This window comes from Schistocerca gregaria, chromosome 4 (genome assembly GCF_023897955.1).
Source record: "Schistocerca gregaria isolate iqSchGreg1 chromosome 4, iqSchGreg1.2, whole genome shotgun sequence".
Taxonomy (NCBI): Eukaryota; Metazoa; Arthropoda; class Insecta; order Orthoptera; family Acrididae; genus Schistocerca; species Schistocerca gregaria.
In genome coordinates this window covers 324,921,019-324,941,367 of record NC_064923.1, presented here as the reverse complement: position 1 = coordinate 324,941,367, position 20,349 = coordinate 324,921,019, and the positions used below count along the sequence as shown (strand labels likewise).

The window sequence follows — 20,349 nt, the reverse complement described above, 5'->3', positions numbered from 1 at the left end:
CTGCTGGCCGTGCGTTTCTGCGCTGCCATTTTCTGATGCAGTCATCACCAAGTAACTTTACATCTCAGTTACAGACTATTTGAAGACACATTTCCAGGAGTAGTAATAAATGTAATAACAGTAACTGTAATTAAATTAATGTGCTCTCTCTCTCTCTCTCTCTCTCCCCCCCCCCTCTCCCCCCCCTTCCCCTCTCTCACCCCCTCCTTCTACACACACACACACACCCACCCGCCCCACCTCGTCTCTCTCTCTCTCTCTCTCTCTCTCTCTCTCTCTCTTGTTATCCTTTTGGGCAAGAGGGAAAGGCAGTGGTGCCGAAGATGGGTTAAGATTTTGCAAATATCGTGGTACTGGGAAAGTTGTCGGGTTGGTACTACTGAACCCCAGCGAAAAGCGATTGTCATTTGTAAGTAGAATGTTAGTGTGTGGAGAAGTACTCTGATGAATAACTGGTAATAAGTAGCTGCCACGAAATGGGTAGGGGGGTGCAGCAGAGTTAAAAACAAGATAGGTTCATACTGTCCATTTGTGTGGAGAAATTGGTACAGAAACGGCTATGTTTTTCAGTATTTTAAGTAAATGACATGGGTAGTTATGACATTCTAGAAAAAATTAACACAAGGTTGCATCAATGAGTAATGAAAGACAGGTGCCCCTGAGAGGACGCAATCGTAAGAGGGTTGAGGAAAAGGAACCATGATATCGCTACAGTAAGAGCAGTGAGCTAGAGCTTAAAGTACTGGGATTTTGAGGCAGGGCTGCCCTGTCCAAGACATTGTGTCACAGAAGACAGTACTCTTCAGCGGATAACGTGCTAAACTCAGTTGACGAATAGAGGGTAAGTGAAATAATAAGGTCTGTTGAGTCAGCAGTTATATTGCTTCTTCAGTTAGGCAAGATTATGTACAATGAATTTCCAAAGGATCGCATCATTTTCATTGTTTGATGCGAGCTGTAAACCATGGATACGGATTTGTGATGATAGTAAATCACGATGTGCTCTGTTAGTTGGATTAAAGAGCGATCTACTGTTAACAATTACACAAATACGTCAGGTGTCATTTGATAAAGGTGACAATTGTCAGCACGAAAAGATTTATCAAAGACGCATCTCCTTTGGTACCAACTGTTTTAATAATATACCGGAAATGGTATATCAGCAGAAAAGAGTTATCAGAGCAAGATGCAGTTCCTGTTCCATTATTTCTGCCGTCTCAGGCGTAACTTGTGAAACATAATGTGTGGTACCACATGGTTGCTAAGACTAATTCAACCTGTGATATTCGTCAAAGTTGAACGTGCTGATTATTAATAAAGAAGTATGTACAATATCATGCTTGTGTTTTATTATTTTTTAACCACTTTGTAGCTCCAGTCTTGTTGGATTTTTTTAAAAACTGAGCCTGGTTCTAGGATTTCAGTGCAAGGTAGTGGTAGTCTGTACTGAAATTTGAGGAGTTCATCTGGAAAGGCACAGTATTCGAGTGATTAGGAGGTTATGATTTTTCCATACATCTCCCTACATGTAAATTCTTGTGGTTTACTATATATATCCAAAGAACACATTGAAATTTTAAATTTCCATGATGCTAGATATCTATGATCAAAGTGGATTCTTTGACAGTAAGAACACAAGGCACTGAATGGTAGTTTGATAATTTTCTGCCAGAACTTTTAAAGTGAGAACTTGGGCAGCTAATGCTTTCTTGTGCTACACTCGTCTTACACCACTTATATCACCAGCTATCGATGTTTCTCTGCAGTCCAGTGCTTCTTTCGTTGTCTTTCTTTCTCTTCTGGTTTATTTTCTCATTTTGTGTTGTAATCTCCCTAACATGTATTTACTTCTTGCCTCTTCTTTTAGCTACTTGTTTCTTGTTGCATGACTGTGAGGAACAGGGTTAAGATTCTTGCCCATCCACATGTAATTACTTTTTCCGTGTTTTTTTGTACAGTCTTCTAGACAAATGGCTTATGGTTCTCTCATCAAATCCACAAACAGTTGCATGCCCTTTCTTCAACTCAGGTAGTTTCAGCCTGTAATATGTACAGTCAAAGCAACAATTTAGTGACTGTGTATCAGACAGAAAAGAAAATCTAACATGTTATAATATATGTGGATATGACAATCCTGTGATTGTGCAAAAAATGAGAGATGAATAGTTTATAACTCTTGCTGATTGGTGTTGAAACTTGTCAGTTACCTGTTAACTACAATTGCTTACTAAAATTGTTGAAGCAGTAACTATTGACAAATGTATTCTTACAATTATTCTTTTCTTTCCAGACGAGAAAAAGCCATAGAGGATTTAGCCGTGAAGCCAATTACACAGTTCCCAGTCAGCTTGGATGATGAGGTAATGCATTGTTAAACATATTTATATTGCTAACAATTCAGCACTTTTTCATGCTGAGGCTTATGATTTTGTAGGTAATTATACTTTTTAGTGTCGTTGGGTACTTCAGTTGACAATCTGAATTCTGAGTATGACAGTAAATGCACCAAAGCAAAGAAAAAAATAATAGGACTTGAGTAAGAGCACTAGTCCTAAGTAGTAAAATTATAAAGTGTATAACTTATACTGGAAATGATGGAACAGAAAATAAATTTCAATCCATAAAAATTTGTATTTGGTATAAAACTCACTCCTTTTTCATTTATATTTGCAATATGTAGGTAGAGGAAACAAACCTTTTACACAAATTTATTGGCGTTTGTGGAAGGATCACATTCATCAAAAGTAGTCATCATGCTAGAGAATTTGCCAAAAACTGAGAAACTGTCAGAGGTAGCAAAGTTGGTATACCAAAACAGGGTGAACCTAAGGCACAAAATAAACAAGATTTCCCAAACGTTATGCTTAAAAATTACACATATTATAGAGGACCCTAAACTGAGTATTTTTGAACTAAGGAACCAATGGCCAGAATGTATCAGGTAGTAAGTGGTACTGGATGAAGAGAACAAGTGAAGCACATTTACATAACAGACAACTGTCTGACACATACTGTTCGTGCAAACCAAGGAGACACTCAATGCGGTGGCTAATGGGAGTCATGGTAAATGGAAAATGCCTTGACAGTCGCTCCTATCAGCCATCATGCAGAGTGTCAACTTAGTTTGTGCAAATAATAAATGTGAGTGGTGCTAACTTGGGAAACAATAGCCTACACAATTGTCTCTGTTGTGACCTTATTGGATTATACCACTATATACAGTTCTTGAGAGAGTGTTACTATTTTACATGAACTTGCAGACGTGCATTATATATATGTATGGCACAAAAAGAGAAAATTGACCCAAGTAAGAGTATATATATATAAGATTCCAAGACTTACCAAGCGGGAAAGCGCCGGCAGACAGGCACATGAACAAAACACACAAACACACACACAGAATTACGAGCTTTCGCAACTGGCAGTTGCTTCGTCAGGAAATAGGGAAGGAGAGGGAAAAATGAAAGGATGTGGGTTTTAAGGGAGAGGGTAAGGAGTCATTCCAATCCCGGGAGCGGAAAGACTTCCCTTAGGGGAAAGAAAGGACAGGTGTACACTCGCACACAAAAGAGGTATATTTAGCTGAAAAAGCAACTGTTTGGAGGGTGTCAGTCTAGAACTTTTTGTGATAATTCTTACAGCTCTTTTTTGTTTTTTAGCAAAAAGGTGAAAAAAATTTAGAAATGCTTTAGTTTACCTTCAAAACCTGAAACTGTGCATAGCTCCCAAGTGGAAATGAAGAAAATGTGCATCTGGGTCACAACCTGTGTGCACTTCCATGAGATTAAATGTAAAGCAAGGCAGCAGAGTTCAGCTCATTTCAGAGATGTAGAATATGGGTATGTTTTCATCTTGATGCAAACCCTGTCTGTCTGATGGTTATTGATAATTAGAATGAGGACTTCTCAGACTCTGTTTTCCTAAAATTAATTAAATTTGTTTTTGAAAGATTTACAAACAGAAAAATTGAGTCGAGCCAGTCTGTTATATACCCAGGAACCTCTTTTGTACCATCTTGCAGTCTGTTATTACAATACCTGTCTCATCAGCAAACAATGTAATTTGTGCATTATTTATAGGGACCATAATATTGTTACTATAAATAAGGAATAGGAGGATTCCTAAGGTGCTGTACTGTGTAACACCCACTGCTACTTGTTGAATATTTGATGAAAATTCAGTTCTTGTAGTCCTTCACTACCTGTTTCTCCCCCTCCCTCCCCCCCCCCCCCCCCCCTCTCTCTCTCTCTCTCTCTCTCTCTCTCTCTCTCTCTCTCTCTCTCTCTCTCTCTCTCTCTCTCTCTCTCTCTCTCTCTCTCTCTCTCTCTAGTGTTTTTACTTCCCTATGTCCCCCCAGGGGGCTTGCCACTCTTTGGTGGGTTCGTGTTTGGCTACCACGGGGCCCCAGCCTTTACAGCACTTTTTCTCTTCCGTTCTGCATGTCTATCCTCTTGCTATTCTTCTTGCCCTCCCTTGAGGAACATGTCTGGGGTATTGTTGGGAATGGTCTGCATACTGTTGCTGACCTGCGAACAGTCTAAACTTTCTTTTTGGCTCCTTTTTTCCTTTCTTTGTTTCCCTTCACCTCTCGTTCCTCCGCTTCAGTGTATGAGGATCCTCTTTTTTTTCTTCTTCCTCTCTGTGTGCTCCTGAAGGCTGGTCCACACGTCTGACGCATAAAAGGTGACTGGGTAATGCGTAATTCCCAGCCCAGGGTCGACAGGTAGGGTTCGCACGTACCCCCTGGTACAGGCCAGGTCCAGGAAGGGTTTGTTGCCTGAGCTGTAACCTTTCCAGATTGCCCATTTGTCCCTCCGTCAGGTGTTCGGGAGGTGCAACGTGAGGTGTGAACGAACACCTAAGGCGGGTGTGCCCCCTTGTGTTGGGGACCCCAATTTGGAAGGAGCACACCATTGGACACGCTGACAATCGTGGGGGGTATCCTTGCGGTGAGTCACTCATCCTCTCCATCGATGTTGACGAAACGAAAACGTAATGAGTATGCTGCTTTGAAGACTCTTCCCGCTGCACTGCGATTCCTTGTTGTATCACGTACTGAAGATGGTCAGTCCTTCGCCACAGTCAATCTGTTTATTATTCAGAAAAGTGTCAATGACATTGATGGCCCTGTGAAATCCTGCTCTTGTTTATAGAATGGCACTTTGCTCTTGGAGACGGCTTCTGATACTCAAGCACAACTACTTCTTGCTGCCTTACTTCTTGACGGCTACACTGTTCATGTCAAGGCACATAGAACTTTGAGTTCTTTCTGTGGTGTAGTTTACACTGGGCTGCTTTATGGTATGACCGAAGCTGAAATACAAACTTACCTATCCGATCAAGGTGTAATTGTAATTGCCGTTCATCGTGTCTTGAAAAAGGTCGATTCTTCCTTGGTGCCCACCCGCACTCTTTTCCTCACCTTTGATATGGTGGTGCTGCTGTCCAAGATTAAAGCAGGCTATGAAATCATCACAATCTGGCCGTACATTCCGAATCCGAAGCGCTTTACCACTGTCAATCTCACTAGAACATCTTTTCGACACCCGGCCAACCTGTGGCAGGGATGCACACAAGGGTGAATGTCAACCACTTTATCCCCGCTGTATCAACTGCCGCCTCCTCCCGGGATTGTCTCATGTATCTTGATGAGCAGGCCGTTCAAGAGATTTGGGTAAAGGAAAAAGTGCCTTACCCGGTAGCTCACAAGTTCTGTTTACCCCTCGCTCCATGAAGGACATGGCTACACAGGCATGCGACCTCAAATTTGGCTCTGAGGTAGTAAAGTCGCCAAGTGTAAAGGTAACATCATCGTCCCCCCCCCCCCCCCGTCCTGCTGTGCAACAAACTATCAATCTCTCGCCTCATGAGGCGAAGCTACCCACTACACAACCGGCCGGCAGGAAAGGTCCGGGAAGACTTCCTCTGTCCCTCCAGCAAACCAACAGCCAAGTATTCCTCCAAGCAGACGGGCTCGAATAAGTGTGCTAAAGACAACCGATCTTCCCCTTCACCAACTCGGAAGATCCTGCTCTACAGTATTGCCACATGGTTGCTTAGCACAGCCGGCCTCCATCTCGCTGGTGCGCACCACCAACCGTTTTGCGGTGATCGAATCCGCCGACCGACCACACAGGTACGCCGATGCTTGTGTGGACCCCATGGAGCAGGATCCTCCTGCTTCTGTGCCCTGCAGTAGCGACTTTACACCGACTGTCCCTCGGCGGACTCTGAGTTGATACCCCTTCATCTCTTTCTCCTCATGACTGTCCTCCAATGGAATGTTCGCTGTCTCCGATCCCACAGTGAGGATTTATGGCTGCTCTTAGCATTGCAGCATCCCCTTGTACTTTGCCTTCAGGAAATGAAATTGCGCCCTCAAGACCGCTTTGAGCTTCCACATTACTTACCGTTTCGTTTTGACCTTCCCCCTGAGGTCGGCATCCCATCTCATGGGGCCATCATGCTGCTTATATGGGATAACCTTCATAGTCAACCCATTTCCCTGACTATCCGTCTTCAAGCTGTTGCCGTTCGCCTCTTCCTTCTCTACCCGACTTTCTCCCTCTGTACCATTTATGTACATCCATCCATCGATGTCACCAGCGCTGACTTCTTTCATCTTATTGCGCAGATACCTCCACCATTTTTGCTACTCAGTGACTTTAATGCGCAACATCCCCTTTAGGGTTCTCCCAGGGCCTGCCAGAGAGGTGCCCTCTTGGCCGACATTCTTAACCAACTCAATCTCTTCTGCCTTAACACTGGTGCACCCACTTTCCTTTCTGACTCCTTGCACACCTATTCCCATTTGGACCTGTCCTTGTGCACTGCCCAGCTTTCCCCTCGTCTTGAGTGGTCTGTTCTTTCTGACGCCTACTCGAGCAACCATTTCTCATGTGCTCTGTCTGCTGACTCCTACCCCATCCACATGCATGCCCAAATGGTAGCTTACTAAGGCTGACTGGCAGCTTCACTCCTCCCTGGCATCCTTCGCAGAACAAGATTTCCTCAGTCGTGATGACAAACGTTATCCTTACTGCTGCAGAACGTTCCATTCCTCGGACTTCCTCTTTATCACATAGTGTCCCAGTCCCTTGGTAGACTGAAGCATGTTGCAACACAATTCGTACACAGAGATGTGCTCTCCGCGTTTTTAACCACCTCCCAACACTGGAAAACTGCATTCATTATAAACAGATGCGTGCAAAGTGTCATCGAGTTATTCAGGATAGCAAAAGAGCTAGTTGGATTTCGTTCACTAGTTCTTTTACCAGTTCCACATATTCCTCTATTGTGTGGGCCAATCTCCAGTGGCTCTGTGGAACTGAGATCCATTCCTCAATTTCCGGCCTGACAGTAGGTGCTGATGTCATAGTGAATCCTGTTGCTATCTCCAACACCTTAGGCCGCCATTTTGTAGAAGTTTTGAGCTCTTCCTACTATCACCCTTCCTTTATCAATAGGAAATGAGTGGAGGAGGCTCGGGCGATACCCTTCTCTTTTCCAAATCGTGAGTGCTACAATGCCGCCTTCACTATGAGGGAGCTAGATCATGCTCTCAGTTCATTCCAGTCCTCCGCCCCAGGGCCAGACGCTATACATGTTCAGATTTTGCAGCACCTCTCTCTTGTGGATCGGAGCTTGGAATGTCAGATCCCTTAATCAGGCAGGTAGGTTAGAAAATTTAAAAAGGGAAATTGATAGGTTAAAGTTAGATATAGTGGGAATTAGTGAAGTTCGGTGGCAGGAGGAACAGGACTTTTGGTCAGGTGAATACATGGTTATAAATACAAAATCAAATAGGGGTAATGCAGGAGTAGGTTTAATAATGAATAAAAAAGTAGGAGTACAGGTAAGCTACTACAAACAGCATAGTGAACGCATTATTGTGGCCAAGATAGACACGAAGCCCACACTTGCTACAGTAGTAAAAGTTTATATGCCAACTAGCTCTGCAGATGATGAAGAAATTGATGAAATGTATGATGAGATAAAAGAAATTATTTAGGTAGTGAAGGGAGGCGAAAATTTAGTAGTCATGGGTGACTGGAATTCGAGAGTAGGAAAAGGGAGAGAAGGAAACATAGTAGGTGAATATGGATTGGGGCTAAGAAATGAAAGAGGAAGCCACCTGGTAGAAATTTTGTGCAGAGCATAACTTAATCATAGCTAACACTTAGTTCAAGAATCATGAAAGAAGGTTGTATACATGGAAGAACCCTGGAGATACTGGAAAGTATCAGATAGTTTATATAATGGTAAGACAGAGATTTAGGAATCAGGTTTTAAATTGTAAGACATTTCCAGGTGCAGATGTGGACTGTGGCCACAATCTATTGGTTATGAACTGCAGATTAAAACTGAAGAAACTGCAAAAAGGTAGGCATTTAAGGAGATGGGACCTGGATAAACTGAAAGAACCAGCGGCTGTACAGAGTTTCAGGGAGAGCATAAGGGAACAATTGACAGGAATGGGGGAAAGAAATACAGTAGAAGAAGAATGGGTAGCTTTGAGGGATGAAATAGTGAAGGCAGCAGAGGATGAAATAGGTAAAAAGACGAGGGCTAGTAGAAACCTTTGGGCAACAGAAGAAATATTGAATTTAATTGATGAAAGGAGAAAATATAAAAATGCAGTAAATGAAGCAGGCAAAAAGGAATACAAATATCTCAAAAATGATATCGACAGGAAGTGCAAAATGGCTAACCAGGGATGGCTAGAGGACAAATGTAAGGTTGTAGAGGCTTATCTCACTAGAGGTAAGATAGATACTGCCTACAGGAAAATTAAAGAGACCTTTGGAGAAAAGAGAACCTCTTGCTTGAATATCAAGGGCTCAGATGGAAACCCAGTTTTAAGCAAAGAAGGGAAAGCAGAAAGGTGGAAGGAGTATATAGAGGGTCTATACAAGGGCGATGTAGTTGAGGGCAATATTATGGAAATGGAAGAGGATGTAGATGAAGATGAAATGAGAGATATGATACTGCGTGAAGAGTTTGACAGAGCACTGAAAGACCTGAGTCGAAACAAGGCCCCCAGAGTAGACAGCATTCCGTTAGAACTACTGACAGCCTTGGGAGCGCCAATCCTGACAAAACTCTACCATCTGGTGAGCAAGATGTATGAGACAGGCGAAATACCCTCAGACTTCAAGAAGAATATAATAATTCCAATCCCAAAGAAAGCAGGTGTTGACAGATGTGAAAATTACCAAACTAACAGTTTAATAAGTCACAGCTGCAAATTACTAACGCAAATTCTTCATAGACGAATAGAAAAACTACTAGAAGGCGACCTCGAGGAAGATCAGTTTGGATTCCGTAGAAATGTTGGAACACGTGAGGCAATACTGACCCTACGACTTACCGTAGAAGCTAGATTAAGGAAAGGCAAACATACATTTCTAGCATTTGTAGACTTTGAGAATGCTTTTGACAATTTTGACTAGAATACTCTCTTTCAAATTCTGGAGTTGACAGGGGTAAAATACAGGGAGCGAAAGGCTATTTACAATTTGTACAGAAAGCAGATGGCAGTTACAAGGGTTGAGGGCCATGAAAGGGAAGCAGTGGTTGGGAAGCGAGTGAGACAGGGTTGTAGCTTATCCACAATGTTATTCAATCTGTATATTGAGCAAACAATAAAGGAAACAAAAGAAAAGTTCGGAGTAGGTATTAAAATCCATGGAAGAGAAATAAAAACTTTGAGGTTCGCCGATGACATTGTAATTCTGTCAGACACATCAAGGGACTTTGAAGAGCAGTTGAACAGAATGGACAGTGTCTTGAAAGGAGGGTATAAGATGAACATCAACAAAAGCAAAACGAGGATAATGGAATGTAGTCGAATTAAGTCGGGTGATGCTGAGGGAATTAGATTAGGAAATGAGACACTTAAAGTAGTAAAGGAGTTTTGCTATTTGGGAAGCAAAATAACTGATGATGGTCGAAGTAGAGAGGATACAAAATGTAGACTGGCAATGGCAAGGAAAGCATTTCTGAAGAAGAGAAATTTGTTAACATCAAGTATAGATTTAAGTGTTAGGAAGTCGTTTCTGAAAGTGTTTATATGGAGTTTAGCCATGTATGGAAGTGAAACGTGGGTGATAAATAGTTTAGGCAAGAAGAGAATAGAAGGTTTCGAAATGTGGTGCTACTGAAGAATGCTGAAAATTAGATGGGTAGATCACAACAAATGAGGAGGTATTGAATAGAATTGAGGAGAAGAGGAGCTTGTGGCACAACTTGACTAGAATAAGGGATCGGTTGGTAGGACATGTTCTGAGACATCGAGGGATCCCCAGGTTAGTATTGGAGGGCAGGTGGAGGGTAAAAATTGTAGAGGGAGACCAAGAGATGAATACACTAAGCAGATTAAGAAGGATGTAGGCTGCAGTAGGTACTGGGAGATGATGAAGCTTGCACAGGATAGAGTGGCATGGAGAGCTTCATCAAACCATTCTTAGGACTGAAGACCACAACAACAACAACTCTCTTGCGGGCAAGCACTTTCTGCTTAACACATACAACTGCATCTGGGCTGAGGGCACATTTCCTGGATGCTGGCGTGAAGCCACAGTCACACCCATTCCTAAGCCCAGTAAGGACAAAAACCTTCCTTCCAGCTACTGCCCCATCTCTCTTACCAGCTGCGTTTGCAAGGTGATGGAACATACGATTCATGCCCAGCTGGTGTGGTGACTCGAATCTCGCACACTTACTTGCGAATGCACAGTGTGGATTTCAAGTGTGGCGTTCTGCAGTTGACCATCTCATTACTTTGTCCACCCATGTCATGAATGGTTTTCTGTGGAAATCCGACTGTGGCAGTGTCTTTCGATTTGGAGAAGGTCTATGACACCTGCTGGAGAACTGGTATCCTCCATACTCTTTACACGTAGGGCTTCCATGGGCATTTTTACAAGACCGAGTTTTCAAGGTGCGTGTGGGTTCCGCTTTGTCGGACACCTTTATTCAGGAAAATGGCGTGCCTCAGGGTTTCATCCTGAGCGTCATCCTCTTTGCTATCGCCACTAACCCTATCATGGCCTGTCTTTTGCCGGGCATTTTCGACTCCCTTTTTGTCAATAATTTTGCCATCTATTGCAGTTGTCCACAGACCTGTCTCACTGAGCAGCACCTTCAGCACTGTCTTGACCGTCTTCACTCTTGGTCATCGCCAATGGCTTTCGCTTCTCCAATGACAAAACTGTCTTTATGAATTTCTGGTTTCTCTACATCTTGGGTTTGTTGCCCTTCCTTCATTGACACTACTAAATTCCTTGGTCTCATGCTCGATAGGAAACTCTTGTGATCCTCCCATGTCTCTTATCTAGCAGCCCGCTGTACACAGTCCCTCAGTGTCCCCAACGGTACTTCTTGGGGTGCCGATGGAACCACCCTCTTCTGTTTGTACTCGTCCCTTGTCCGTTCGAAACTCGACTATGGGTGCTTTGTTTATACATCTGCACACCCATCCCTTTTACGCCATCTCAACACTATCCACTGTCGTGGCATCCGTTTGGACAGGGTGCCTTTTCAGCCCGGTTGAGAATCTGTATGCTGAAGCTGCTAATCTACCACTGCCTTACAGCCATGACTTTCTCCTCAGTAGGTATGCATGCTGTTTGTCTGTAATGTGTGGTTACCCTTTCTATGCCTTTTTCTTTGATGATTCCTCAGATCTTCAGTATGGGGCTTGTCCCTCTTCCCTTTTACATCCTGGCGTCCGCTTTCGGCACTCGCTACAGTGGCTTAACTTCACACTACCTGCACCTTGGCTTCGTGAAGTAGCCCATATTAACCTTGGCCTTCATTCGCTTCCTAAGGAGACTACTCCAGCCTTGGTCTATCACCTCCAGTTTCACAATCTTTGCATGGAACCTAGCGATAGTACCACTGTGTACACTGCTGGCTCTCAGACTGACAGTGGGGTTGGGTGTGCATTCGTCATTGGCACCCGTGTCTTTTGATATCGGCTTCCGGCCCACTCCTCAGCTTTTACAGCTGAGCTTTTCGCCTTGTATCAGGCCGTGGAGTACATCTGGTGACACAGCCTTCCCAATTGTGTCCTCTGCTCAGACTTACTGAGCGCCCTCCAAAGTCTCAGTGCACTGTACACTGCTCATCCCTTAGTGCAGTGAGTTAAGGAAAACTGTCTTTTGCTCACTCTTGGTGGAGCCAATGTCATGTTTCTGTGGGTCCCTGGTCATGTCAGTCTGCCAGGAAATGAGGCAGCTGACGCTGCTGCCAAGGCTGCAGTCCTCTTACCTCAGCCTGTGAGTACCTCTATTCCCTCTGATGATCTCTGCATTGCCGTCTGTCAAGTGGTGGTGTTCCTTTGGCATCGCCAATAGTCCTTCCTTCACAGGAATAAGCTTCGGCTTCTTAAGCCTCTTGCGGCGCCTTGGACAACCTCCTCTCGGCCCTCCTGCCAGGAGGAGATAATTTTAACTCAGCTGCGTATTGGGCACTGCCTTTTTAGCCACTGTCATTTGCTCAATGGCACTGACCCACAATTTTGTATGCATTGCGCCCAAATTTTAACTGTCTGCCACTACCTGCTGGAATGCCCTTTGCTTACTAATTTACCTTCCATCTTGAGTTTGCCAACTGATTTATCAACTGTTTTAGCAAATGAAGCATGGGCTGTCGCCCGCATTTTACTTTTTATCTGTCGAAGCAATATGGTGAAGACCATTTAATTTTTAGTTTTGGATCTCCATTTTAATGTTTTTTTTTTTTTAGCCCGTTTTCCACGTGTCTTGTTTAGATGTCTCCTATTCTTTCCATTGAAACTGACATATAGTCATTTCCCTAGTCTCTGTGTTTGTGTTCTATGGTTTTGATTTGGCCGTATATGACCTCTGTTTTTATGCCCTAAAACAAAACAAACAAACTTCCCTATGTAACAATTTGTCTCATTATTTCAATAAGATGCTGTGTTGCATTGTCACAGATTTTATCCCTATAGCATTATTGATCTGTCCTCCATTGTGCATGCAATTTCTTCTATGAATTGAACCGTAGCTGTTATTATATCTATTACAAACAAACTTAGTATGAACCATAGATGTTTTAGTATTCCCATCTGTGCAGAAACCATACTGAAACAGGGAGAACTCTGAAATTTTCGAATTAATTTTTTGCTATGTTTTTCATGATAGTCCCTATTACATTTGTTAAGGCTGACAGTAATGATACAGGTTTGTAGTCACTTTGACTTTGAACTTCAGCTGTTGCAATATTGTAAATGACAATAAAAAAATTAAATATTAATTTCTCACCATTAGTTGCTTATCTGAAGTACACATTTAGGATATTATATCATTTATATAATTTTGACCATAATGATTTGTGACAACATGTTTGTGAAGAAATGAATAAAAAATTGGGAGAACAAGAAGTGTGACAATATCTTTTGGAAAAGCTGGCAGTTGACTATTCAGAAACTTGAAAAATGACAGTTTTGCAGTGTGACAAGTAGGCAAGTTGACAAAGAACTGTACATAAAGTAACAGAGATGTATAGAAATATGCCCAAACTATAGGTTGGTGAGCTTATAGAAAGAGAGGATTATTAGTAGGAGCTGCACACAGACAACTTTTATGCTGCATTATACATATAATTCTTTTTTTTAAAATTTTTCTTTCTTCCATTGCCTGGACTGCTGGGACTGATAATGTGTGTTTATTTATTTACCGTATGATGATACGGAGCTTGGATCAAAAACATAATTTTAAGAGTATACAGTGTAAGAAATGACAAGCAAAATACAGGTGCAGAATCAAATGTCCAAAGTATTATACTAAATTATGGGCATATTACACAAGTTCTTAGATTTCTAAGTCCACTTCGTTGATCCAGTTGAGCCCTTCAGGTGATGCATGATGGAAGTCACTTATTGATCCACCGAAGGCTCATTTCAGACATTCACCAACAATGTGATTTATTTTTTGCAGAGCAGCTCCACAGACACAATCTGGAGATGTTGCCCAGCTCCATTTGTGCTTTAGATATCTGCAGTTCCCTTGTCCTGTTCGAATGCAGTTCATGGTTCTCCACTGTCTTCTGGGGAGTGTGAAACCTGGAGCTCACATGGAAGGCTTTTTAACCAGATGACCGTTGAACACTGACGATTCTTCCCATTGACTTCTCCATACTTCATCGATGTTAAAGTTGGAGGCTACAAGATGTTTTGCAGTTGGCCAAGGTGGTTTTCTTGACTTCAGACGCTGATGTTCTGCTATTAATATATCGCTGTGTACAGGTAGCTGGGGGTTCTTCTGAATGTTTCTCCAGATCTTCAGGAGAGCATCTGATCTTTGTTCAACTGGAGGTTGGATGTTACTTAAAACTGGTAGCCATGCAGTTTGAGTGCTACGTATGCAGCCTGTGATAAGTCGCATTGGGCAAGGTTACTCAGGTCCGTGGCATACCATTAGTCACATGTGCATCCGGGTTGGTGCTAAATGAGTAACAACAACAAGATTAGACTGAACTGCCTGAAAAGGTCTCCCGGTCATAGAATGCAGAGCAAACAATCAAAAAATCCTCCTCAGGACTTACAAGTTCGTAGAACGGTCCATCTATTCTTATTATGTGTATGTATGTCTGTAATTAAAAATTACGAGTCAGCATTTGTTGCTTGCAAATTGGCCAGTTAATTATGAACTTCCTGCCATCCTGATGCTTAATGCAGTGATACAATTCCCCCCTCCCCGATCATGATACATACACACACACACACACACACACACACACACACACACACACACACACACAAATCCCCAAGCTATAAAACTCACAAGTCTTGATTTTTGAAAACTTCTGATTAAAATTATAACAAGAAATTATTTATTACAAAATACTGTTCTGAAATTCATGTTTTTAAAATACAATTTCTTATACTCAAAACAATAAAACCATAAGATTTATTATAAGCAATAGCAGTGTACTGTGCTCCTAGTTGTGCTCGAGACATATTGACGTAAGTTGGTAGTGTTAATGACTGTGACAAGACACTTTCAACTTGTGCCAGCTGCCTTGTTCAAACAATTGCATTGTAGCTGCTTGGTGATTGTGTGTCCAGTATTAACCAATAGAGGATTTAGCATTTAGTGGTGAATGGTGTTGAAGATATTACCTGTCCATTGGAGTCACATCAAATTCCATCTTCCCTGAGAGTTAGGAGAAAGAAAACGCGATGTGACGTGAGACACCAAGTTAAATGTTTAGTAAATGCTTTCACTGTCATTTTTCTTCTGATCACTGTGTTGTATTACAACTGGATTGAATGAAGTTCATATTCGTTACTGCAAATAAGCAACACATCTGTACATGAATGTCAGTATTATAGATCTCAGTGGATAATTTTAGTTACAGTGCATTAAATACACATTTACTAATTCAGATCTCTGGTGCTGACTTGTTGCTGAAAGTTAAAAAAAAAAAAAAAATATCTCAGGGAATTGCCAGAGCACTGCTCTGGTGTCTTACAGCATCTGCAAATAAGCCCTTCTCCAGCCCCTTGTCCCTTCATTTTCTTATTGCATTACCTTCTTCAATTTTTTCTAAAAATGTTTTTGCAGCTATTAAGAACATTCTTTCTTGATGGAGTATGCTGAATGTGTTTCAATGTCCCAATGTTGACCAATCTTCAGATCTTCAGTGAAAGTTTGTAATTTCTTCAGTCATTCCAGCTTGAGAATCCCAGATGGGTACTGTTGTCTCATAATTCTTTCATTGACACATAGTTCGGCATATTCTTCACATTAAAGATAGATGAATATTAATCCATATATTACACAGCTACTTATATGCCCTGCAAACCACAATGAAGCGTGTGGCAGAGGGTACTTGACATACTGTGTGAATAGTGACTGCATAAATATCTCTGTGCATTGTTTAATTAGTCAGATTTTGTCTCCATGGTCCCTTTAAGAGCAGTGTCTAAGAGACTGAATAATTTGTCTAGATTCTTCACTTAATACTGATTCTTGAAATTTGGTAGCAGACTTTCATTGGGTAATTTCCTTCTATCTGTAAGAGCTAGCCCCATAAGCTTTAGCAGCAGTCTGGGATGCCACAAAAGTACCTTTTGAACAGTCTCCTTTGAAGACTGACTACCTTCTCCCAGTATCTCGCCAATGAATTTTAATCTGCCATCTGTCTTATTTACAACTGAGCCTATGTGATCATTCTATTTTATATCACTGTAAATTGTTACATTTAGGTATTTATGTAAGTTGACTAACTCTAATTTTATTTTGAACTTACTTTTCTGAACATTTAAGGCAAGATACCAATCTTTGCACCTCTTTGAAATCATATCAACTTCTGACTGAATATTTGTGCAGCATTTTTCAGACGGTACTTCGTTATAGACCACTACATCATCTGTGAAAAGAGTGTAGTTGCTATTAATATTGTCTTCAGTGTCATTAATATACATCATGAACTGCAAGGGTCTAAACACACTTCTCAATGACATACTTCTGTCGATGGCTTCTAAGATAACATGCTGCATCATCCTTACCATGAAATGTTCAATCCCATCACAGATTCTGCTCAATACTTCCTACGATCAAACTTTCAGTGGTACATGTAGGTATGGTACTGAGTCAAATGCTTTTTGGAAGTCAAGAAATACTTTTATCTCTTCAACTGCCTGGAACCATGGCCTTCAGGATGTCATGAGAAAATTGAGAGTTGGGTTTCACAGGATCATTTTTTATAGAATTTTTGCTGGCAGGCACTGAGGAGGTCATTTTGTTTGAAGTACCTCTTTATGTTTTAGCTGAAAATATTTTGTAGGGTTATACAACAGATGGATGTTAGACAGTAATTTTGTGGATCACTTCTGCTATCCTTCTTGTAGACAGACATGACCTGTGCTTTTTACCAATCACCAGGCACAGGATTTTGTTCAAGGGAACTACAGTATATTGTGGTTAAAATGGAGCTAACTCAGCTGCACATTCTACATAGCATCTGACAGGGATCCCATCAGGCCCTGGAGTTTTAGCAGTTTTAGTTGTTTCTTAACATCACTGACACTAATATTGCTTTGAAGTAGTAAATATTTTTGATTCATAATTCTAATAAATTTCTATATACAGACAATATGGAAGACATATAGTGAATAAAGAACATTACTCATTTCCTATTTTTCTAAGACACTCTCAATGTTATGACCATTTCTTTACTGTATACTAAGATATGTTCCTTACAAGAAATCTTTAGTACTGTCATGTAATATCTTATAGTCTGTAAACATGAACCAAATTGATTAAATAATTCTGTAGGCTCCAGTAATAAAATAAATCCAGAAATGAAGAATTGCAGCATGAACCAAATTTTATTTCCTCTTTTAATATTGAAGTTGATTATAACTTGTTTCTCTTTGTTTCAGACTCCAGAGGAAAAATACAGTAACTTCAAAGGTCTGCGGACAGTTACTATCAAAAAGGTAAATTATTTTTTGTCGTAAATTATTTCATCCATCACTATACCTTCAACTCATAGTTTAGAAGTAAGCGTTACACCGATGTTTTCCTTTGCAGCCATAATATCCACATATTCCATCATTATGAATGTCATTGCAGTTTCCAGTCCCAATCAGGCTGAAACACATGTTAGATCACTTTTATGTGTTTTTTGTAAATAATTAGTAACACATTTTACCACCATAACGAATATGGCAAAAATGAAGTTTCCATTTTTGTGCCTCATGTACATCTACACTAAATTCCACAAGCCACCATTGGTGTGTGCACAAGGGTACTTCTGGTAGCACTATCATTTTGCTGCTTGTCTATTCCATTCACACATGATTCATGTGTGGTAAGTCTTCTTAGAAATCTTGTTACTTTAATTGTGTCATCATGGTCATTGTACAGACATAATTTGGAGAAAGTAATAAGTTCTCTGACATAATCTCTCAGAATTTCAACAGTATACCTCTTCATTGTGCGCAGCACTACTCTTGTACTGTCACATTACTGTGGTTGCATGAGCATCTCAGTAACCTCTTCCACTTACTAAACAAACCTATGGTAAGACGAACCACTCTTCCTTTGTGTCTCTTTAGGAACTTCCAATGTCACCCTAGCTTTTACTTGTGCTACAGAACTGTGCATCTTTGTCAACACTATGAAGTTCCTCTGTGTTCATGTATGCTACCTTAATGTCTATTAATTAATAAATATCGAATAAATAAATGTTGAATAACTGAACAACTGTTCCACTGGAATAATGCCTGCAAATAGTTTTCCATTCCTCTTCACTGATGGTACATCACTACAGTACTCCAATATCTTCTACTAATTATAAAATTACTTGAATGTGTTCATTCTAAATAATTTGAAGTGCACTAAAAATCAAACTGCTTATTGAATCACTGTGCATGGGTTCACTGTGGCTGACAATTATCTGCAAAGTTTCTTCTGTTTTATTGAAAATTTCTGCAGTGCCAATGTAATTTTTTTTGTAGTTAAACTTATAATAAGCTGTAAAAATACATAAAGATTAAGATAATTTTTACTGCCATAGAGGTTGGTTTTTACTTTCCATTGATTGTGGGGTGTTGAAAAATTCTAACAAGATGTTGTGCAGTGCTCATCCACCCATCCAGTCCTCTTGTCATTCATTCATTTGTTTATTCGTGCACTGCATTCCGTGTTATCTCACTTGATTTTAAGAACCCATACAAAAAAGCTGACATTTTAATTTAACCACAATGCTTGTTATTTGTTTGTACTACTGCAGGTAGATAGTTACTTGAATGTAGTTTAATCTTGTATTTTGAAATATTACTTACTGTGTGCTTTAACAAATGTTTCCAGACATTATACTTTGTAGGATTGGCATCATTTGAGGAAAACATTAAAAAAAAAAATCTTTCTCAACAGAAATCAGACCACTGCTAAAACAGCATCACATTTTTTTAAATAAATTACACTATTATCGATTTCCTTTTGAAACTATAAGTCGACTGTTGGTTGATTACAGCAATATTTAGTTCGTTATATAGCAAGACTATTTTCCAACACTTCTTCATGAGTTTAGTACTGTTGTGCATAGATACTACCGAATAAAAAATACTTTCGCTGTACGTAGTTATATTGAATAAGGGGTTGGGTACCCATGTCAGATAGTAAAATTCTATTTTGGTCACAACTGTAATTGAATCGTCTTCTTTATGTTCTGATCACTGACTCTTTCTTGCTAACAGACCATGTACAAACATTGTAGTCAAAAGTGCTCCAAGTGGGAGCATGTTCTTACCTCAGTCTGAAATGCACTGTGGAGAACAACATGTCACTTATCATAGTTGTATTGTCTCAGAACGTAATGACTAAAGACCAGAGAAAAAGAAATATATTTAAAATTGTATTGAAGGCTGCATTTCTGTTGAATTTGTCAAGGCACACTTAACATAAACACCAATAAAAATATAGTTTTTGGCAATTGTGGTTTTATAGAATATAAAACCAAGTACGTATGGAGCTCTGCAAACATAAAAAGCTGAAATAAGGGAATTTAATAGTGATGTTTTAACTCCTTAGAAGAGGCAAGATAAACCACTAAAAAATTTCATGTGCGCAGTGACTCTGGAAGCATTATTGTAATAGGCTCCCAACCGTCAAAAATTAATCCTATAGCAGAATTTTATCCCATTATTTGTTATTGTAGAAAATATATAAAATAATGAAATAAAATGGATAAAAATGTACTTGATGTCATCCAGTCATGTATCCTTTTTTAAAAAGTTTTGTGAATTGAACATATGAATCTCAAAAGAAATTGATTAAATGAAATGATTGTATGGCATTATTGGCCATGAGACCCCATTTGGAGTTGTTTGACTGCCTACTACAAGTCTTTCTATTTGATGCACAATGTACACTATGTGATCAAAAGTATCTGGACACCCCAAGAACATATGTTTTTCACATTAGGAGAAGTGTGGTGCCATCTACTGCCAGGTACTTCATATCAGCGAGCTCAGTAGTCTAATGATTACGTGAGAGAGCAGAATGGGGTGCTCTGTGGAACTCACGGATTTTAAACGTGGTCAGGTGATTGGGTGTCACATGTGTCATATGTCTGTACGCGAGATTTACATACTCCTAAACATCCCTAGGTCCACTGTTTCCGATGTGATAGTGAAGTAGAAATGTGAAGGGACATGTACAGCACAAAAGCGAACAGACCAACCTCGTCTGTTGACTGACAAGAGACCACCGACAGTTGAAGAGGGTTGTAGTGTGTGATAGGCAGACATGTATCCAGACCATCACACAGGAATTTCAAACTGTGTTAGGATCCGCTGCAAATACTATG

At 40.5% G+C, this 20,349-nt stretch overlaps 1 protein-coding gene across 7 annotated transcripts in view; it reads left to right on the top strand.

The window, feature by feature from the left end:
* Positions 1-20,349, top strand: part of LOC126365733 (multiple PDZ domain protein) — a 2,074,088-nt gene that overhangs the window by 1,937,178 nt on the left and 116,561 nt on the right. For all 7 annotated transcript variants that reach the window (XM_050008182.1, XM_050008180.1, XM_050008184.1 and 4 more), the window contains 2 exons: positions 2,291-2,360; positions 17,417-17,473. In XM_050008182.1, the coding sequence (XP_049864139.1) occupies positions 2,291-2,360; positions 17,417-17,473 (127 nt within the window). The remainder of the gene's footprint in view (positions 1-2,290; positions 2,361-17,416; positions 17,474-20,349) is intronic.